We start from the raw sequence: 7,069 nt of genomic DNA on the forward strand, positions 1-7,069 counted from the left end.
TTTAAGGTAAACACCCCCTAACTTGAGTATAACGCAGTTTTAAAAACAAACTAACTCTTTCAACTTGAATGTAGTTTGAATTCAAACTAAACGAATTCAAACCGAACCGGCTTTCAAAATCGAGCCAGCTCAGTTTAAATCCAATATTAGACATGATCATTTTGGTGCATTGATATGAACATTTTATATGATGACAAACAATTTGTATGCTAACGTTGACATCTGCAACCAACAAAAACCTTAAATTATACTCTTTTGTTTAAATTATATCAAAAAAAAAAAAAAAAAACCTCAAAACACACCCAAAATAAACAAAACTAACCCAAAATACACTTAAGTTGACCACATTGTAAATTATAGAATCTACCAGACACATGCGATGGTACTAAAGACGATTACTTCCATGTCATGTCATTTTTCCTCATCCATATTGGCTGCCACACTAATGCTATTCCATGTTAACATGTCTGAAACAACTTTCATAATGTGAAATTTCCTCTACCGTGGAACTTGTCCAAAATTGCATTTGCACTTATTGCACTCATCTTAGGTGATTTGACAATGTGTTTACATTCACAGAGTAGTCGTCAATATTATTAAATAGATGAAAATCTCTTTGAATGGTGTATAATGTAAAGTAAGGTTTCTCTTAAAAAGTAATGATCGGAGTAACTCAAAATTACAATGGTAACTCAACTAAACTTCTTCGGATCCTAGAACTTTAGGTTAACAGTTTTTTAAATATAAGTTATATTTTAACAATAAGCAAAAATGATGTCCTGTTCACAGTTACCTGAGATGTGGATATAGGTGGTTTCAAAAATATGTTCTCTCTCAGCCATTTGCATAGTTTTTGTAAAAACTGAGTTCGTGTTTCTCATAAAGGCAATCAAGAAATCAATGTGGTTGAAAAGATCAGAACTGAGAAGTGTAAATTGTCAACGAGCTCATGAATTTCTATCCCTTCACAATCTGAAACAAAATCTCTCAGAATTTCCATTATATAAAATACAAGCCAAACACAAACACAAAATTATCAAATGAACACAAAACTGTTGAAACTTATAGAGGAGCAATGTCACAATGAAGATACAAACGAAAGGGTTCTCACCATTGAAGTTGAACAGAAGGAACGCGAACCATAATGTCCCAAGCTCCTTAGAAGATGAAGTCAGTCTTCATCAGAAGTTTCAGCATTCTGTAACCATAGAGCACGACATATTCAAAGTGAATGAAGGAATTAAGTACAAAGAAACTAAACTAAATTAGATAGAATTTGCTCAAATTGCTCAGCAAATTGAAATGTACCCCTCTTTTATACAATTGATGTATGGTTGTATTAAGATCACCATCCCAACGCCATATATCCGCTGCCCAGGTCTGCTGTACTTCTTGTAAGTTTGGTGTGCTTAAAGTTCCTCGGCAGAAAATATTTATTTTGGGGCATTCCATTACAAATAATTCTTCCAAACATGGGAATCTGAAGGCATAATTACCAGAACAGAAACTTTTAAGACTTTGTAAACGAAAAAGTGTTAAGCTCCTCAATTTACAAAACTCAATCTCAGCTTCTTTTACATCTCCCTCATTTGCCACAACTTCTGTCATCAGTTCACATCCACATATCTTCATTTCTTTAAGTTGAACAAGAGTTTTGGCTGTTGAAAATGCTACTAGGTTCTTCAATGTTTTGCAAAACCACACTTCCATAGTTGTTAAATTGTGGAAAGATGCTGAGAGCGGCACTAAACTGATCAAATTATCACACCACCATACATCAAGAATTTCAAGATTTGGAAGAACTGTGCCTAGTTCTGACTTTTGGTTCCACAAATACTTCAGATAAGGAAGTACAAACAACTTTAAAGTTTTAATCTTTGTCAACACCTTGGCATATCCCTCCACCTCTTCATGTGAGAATATCTCTCGGCATAAAGCATAACTTAGAATGAGTTTTTCCAAATTGTGAAATCTCTGAATAGAATAAAGTGGAAAAACATCTGATTCATCTTTCAGAATGTGAAGAACTTCAAGTTTGCGAAAGAGGTAGTCTGGAAATGCGCCTTGCCATATCATTGCGAAGAGCTCTCCACCTAATTTTAGCTCCTCCAATTTTAGGAAGACCTAGGTACAGATAAAGAAGTAAGTTGAAGTTGATGCTTCTCTAACAATTTCATAAAATACACAGTATTTCATACTATACTTGAAGCGGAGGACAAAAACAAAAAGGTCTGATGATACCTTCTGAGCCAAGAGGAGGGGTTGTTCAGCTGGTGCATTAATTTCTTGGTTGCTAAGAAATTTTGAAGAGAATATCTTCACATTGCCACAATCATGCACCTCCAACTTTTTTAACTCCAGCCATTCTGAAGTATGTATTCCAGGATAGAAACATTGAAGTTGTTGCAGCATTGAGAGTTTGAGGAAGGTTACCCGTGGAAAGACAAACCTAACAGTATCTTCTACCCTTTCTTCTTCTGAAACAATCTCCCTCACACCGCAATTAACCATCTCAAGCTCTCCAAGTTCCAAAAGGTTCCCTGCAATGGAGGCTGGAAACAGATATTCTAGACTCTGACATCCAGAAACTCTCACTATGTTTAGCTTTGGAAAGGAAAGCATTACTTGGTGGTCTTTTTTCCACACATGCCTCAAGCTTGGTAGACCATGGATAACCAATTCTCTTAACTGAGCTTTATAACGTCTTTCTTCAAAATTTAGCATCTGCAGATCAAATATCTCTTCTAATAAACCACAAGCCGTAACAGTTAGAGATTCTAACTGCCACAATCTTTCACACACATTAGAAGTTAAAATAGTCAACAGGTTATCACAGTTGTGGACTTCAATTACTTTCAGTTTTCTAAAAGATTGCGTGGAGAGTTGGCTGTCCCATATCATCTTCAAGTTATCCATGCCAGAGATTACCATTTCCTCTAAGCTTGGTAATGCAACCTATAGGATTCATGCCATTGAGAAACTGATATTATTGCTAATACTATTCAAAGTAATTGAAAAACTTTCATCCAAGTAAACAGCATAATGTATTGTACCTTTCCATTGAAGAATGGTTGAGTCTCCTCTGAATCTGTGCCTATATTTGTAAAGATGAATGCCTTGAATTGAGGGCACTGCTCTATCTCCAACTGTTTCAAAGATGGAAATTCAATGTAGTTTCCTGAGCAAAATCTTGTAAGTTTTTCTAGATCTTTTATGACCAAGCATTCCAAACAAGGGAAGATTATGCCCTCCCTTTCTTCTTCTTCTCTTAACTCTGAAAGAGGGTCGTAGATTGTGATTTCGTTACTCTCTTCTTCTCTCAACTCTTCCATGATTATTATCTCTTCCAAAACATCACAGTGGCATATCTCAAGGTGTTGGAGGTTCATGAAGCTTGTGGATATTGAAGATGAAAAGATATTTTTTAATTTTTTACATCCACACAAGATCAAATGTGTTAAATTCTGAACGGAAGAAGACATTGACGAAATTCGATTGTGCCAAATCTTTTCAATGGGAATTTCACCGAGTTCCAACACCTCCAACCTGGGAAACAGAACCTACAGAAAGCTCTCGTTTCAATATTAATTCATTCATATAAATGGAAAAAGTAATAACATTTTTTAATCAAGGACATATGACATCTCTAATAATTAAGATTAACTTACCCTTTCACTGAAAAGCGGCATGTCTGAACGTGACTCATCCTCTGAAATGCCTTCATTGGACTGTGAGGTAGGAAACCTCATTAAGCTTCTAATATGTGAAAGAGATTTTAAGGACAAGGATCGTATCTGGCCTAACTCAGTCTTATCAATCACTTCACTGCTATGGATTTCATCTTCTCTTTCGGCAGTAAAAATCTCCAACAAATTCTTGCATTCAATCGCCTCAAGTGTTTGAAGTTGTGGTAGGCCTCTGGCAAAGGTCAATGAGAACAAGTCCTTCAAATTATCACACTTCTCCACCCTTATGATTTTTAGATTGCAAAATGACAATGTAGAGAATTGACCATAAAATACCTTCTCCAAATTACTCAAATTGTGAAGAAAGAGCGACTCCAAGTTGGGAAAAGCATAATGAGGGTTCCGGTCCATTGAGTAAGCAATACACCGAAAGGAGGAATTATTCTGGATGTGGAGATGCTTCAGCCGTGGAAAACCCTCTTCATCTAATTCAAAAAGAGCATTCTCGACATCCTGCAATTCATCTAGGTAAAGTTCTTCAGTCCCATTCAATAGCCTGATTATCCCATCCTGTTGCAAAATGCTAGAATTGAGCTTGAGTTTCAGTGTTCTGGAAGTCCCATAATCATCAAACCAGTCCCACTCATTTCCTAAGAATATTTTAAATCTTTTCAACTTCTTAGATAAAAGATCTCTCTGTAGAAAATTGGCATCATTAGTATGTATTTCTAAAGATGTCAATTTAGACAAATGCTGCAACTCATCAATGCTAGCATTTCTTCTTTCAGAGTTGCCGTCTTCAGCTTCCCACTGAACAAAGCTGTTACCCATATACAGTTCTTCTAAATTACACAACCTTGATATTACATTTGGAGAAATAATTTTTAGTTTGGAACAATTGCTCACATCTAGCATCCTCAGCCGAGTCAAGCCACTCATATCATTAGGCAAAAACTTAATATCAGAATGGGATAAGCTAAGGATTTCTAGGTTCTTCAAGTCTCCAATACCAACTATATTTCCCAATTTGCACTGATCGAAACACAACGTCCGAAGGTTTACAAGGAGACGAAGCGAGGAAGGTAGTGACAATAAGTGTATTTTTGTCAATTTTAGTACACTAAGCTTTGTCATTCTTGTGAAAAAGTTTTCTGGAATTTTCACAAATGGATTCCCAGAAAGTAGACTGAAAAAATTCAGTTGCGGACATTCCAAACCTTCAGGAAGCTCTGTAATATTACTGTCATGTATAGAGATTGCTTTGCAGCTTCTAAGTGCATCCATATCTATTGCAGTATCTTTTCTCAGTATAAGAGCATGTAGATCTCTTTCTGCAATTGCCATGGCAATACGAAGAACAAGATCATGAATGGTAAACCATTCACTTGAATGACCATCAAGCAACAAAGAAGAGCTTTTGAGTTCATAGACCAAATGATATATAATATTCTGTGCTTCTTCCAGCGTACTAGCTTCTTCAAATAAGCCCAAACCCATTCCATATTTCAACAACTCCATAATGCAAACATCATCGGAATGCTTCACTAGACTAGAAAGCAAAAAAGTTGACTTGAGTTTCTCACTTCTTAAAAAATCATAACTGAACTTTATACTTGAATAGACCGTTGCAAGAAACCCAGTGAAGTCATTAAATGAAAGTCTTCGCAGAATTCGCAATTCATCCCGCCATGTAGATACATCCTTGCCTCTTAAAGACATGGCAATTGAATCAATGGCAATAGGCAACCCTCCACATGCCTTGGCAATGTCAATTGCTAAGGACTGAAACTCCTGGTTCTCTGCATAATCACCTACTATTTTCTTAAATAAACCAAATCCTTCTTCTTCATCTAAAACACCAACAGTGAAAATACATTGAGAACCCATCTTGCTTACTACTTCTCGATCTCTTGAGGTTAGCAATAATTTACATCCCTCATGATCATCTCCCACAGGAATTCCAACATCCCTCAAATCAAGACTTTCCCAGATATTATCTAATATTACAAGCATGTTCCTCTCTTTCTTCAATCTATTAAGTAGCTTACTTGCCCTACCATGTACTGTCTCCTCACGGAACATCAGTCCTAGATAATCTGCAATGTCTCCTTGAATTTTTTTTATGTTTGGAGTCGGGGTTACCTCGACAAAAATCACAACATCAAAGAGCTTGTTTGCCTCAACCAGAGCCGCAACTTGCTTCAGTAGCACAGTCTTGCCAATGCCACCCATTCCATGCAGCCCAATGATGTTGATACTATTATCCTTCAATGCATCGTGTAAACAATCCAAAGTGGACTTCCTTGATCTGAAGTTCTCATAAGCTTTTGTAGAAGTAAGCCAAATGTTGGCCGGAATGATAGGGTAAGAAACTCTACCGGACACTTCTTCTCCCCGGAGTTGAGTAACATCTTTCAGTAGCTTCACTGCTTTTTTGCCGAGACTATAACGGGCTATCAGATCAGGACACAACCCAAAGAAACATCGGGTATTTGCTTTCAGTTCAAAGAATTCAAATGTCCTGAGATTATGGACAAGCTTCTGAACATCATCCAGCCAATGTAAAACATCCTCAAAAATCGCTTCTCCATTTCTTTCGGCAGCCTTCATCATATTCTGCGTATGCTCTTCGGCATCGGTCAACTTCTCAACTTCATTAATGAGATTCTCATAGTATCTCTTATAGTTGAGCAGATAACTAATCGGGTAAATTTCAGCCGCAGTAATCAAGCTAGAAATCTCCTCCGGAATGGGACGGGAGGAAATTTCAAGGAATTTTTTCCCTTTAGATAAGAGAGAAACTATATCCTGGACTTTCCTGGCTGATTTCATACCGAGCCGATAGCGGGTTCCAAAATTAAGACAAAACCCCCCCAAAAATCTATTGTTTCCTTTCCATTCATCATCAATAATGGTCCTTGTGTTATGAATAAGCTCGTCCACTTTATTCAGCCACTCCACAATTTCAATTCCTATTTGTTCCCCATTTCTTTCAGCAGCCTGATTCTTGTGCAGCACGCGCTGTTCGACAAATTTCAGCCTCTCAAGTTGAGCCTTGAGATTCTGAAGGTCGCTCTCGTAGTGCCAAACGTAGTGCCAAAGAGACTGCCCTCCGAAATAATCAGCGAGGAATCGCCAAGTGCTTACAGTCAAACTGGAAATCGTATTCTGGCATAGCCGCTCCATTTAAAAAGAAAAGAAGACTACTCAACAAGGCAACCAGACTAGAATGGAGAAATATGAACTTTTTTGGATCTGTTGCTTGAAAAAAGCAAGGAGGATCAGTAAGAGGTGGCTGCTAGCTGTATCGTCAATGGTATTATTAAAATTTCTTCCTTCATGTGAATTTAAATAAATTAATTTACCCAAGACTCCAACAAAGT

The 7,069-nt window shown here is 37.1% G+C and overlaps 1 protein-coding gene across 1 annotated transcript; it reads right to left on the minus strand.

Annotated features, from left to right (window-relative positions):
* Nucleotides 1-973: 973 nt before the first annotated feature.
* LOC123220334 lies at nt 974-6,982 on the minus strand. Its single transcript, XM_044642524.1, has 5 exons — nt 3,669-6,982; nt 3,054-3,560; nt 2,242-2,955; nt 1,309-2,124; nt 974-1,198 (listed from the first exon to the last, which is right to left on the minus strand). The coding sequence occupies exons 1-5, from the start codon at nt 6,870-6,872 to the stop codon at nt 1,172-1,174; spliced, it is 5,268 nt and encodes a 1,755-aa protein (XP_044498459.1). The 5' UTR covers nt 6,873-6,982; the 3' UTR covers nt 974-1,171.
* Nucleotides 6,983-7,069: the final 87 nt, after the last annotated feature.

The sequence above is a fragment of the Mangifera indica genome, chromosome 7, assembly GCF_011075055.1.
Source record: "Mangifera indica cultivar Alphonso chromosome 7, CATAS_Mindica_2.1, whole genome shotgun sequence".
Lineage (NCBI taxonomy): Eukaryota > Viridiplantae > Streptophyta > Magnoliopsida > Sapindales > Anacardiaceae > Mangifera > Mangifera indica.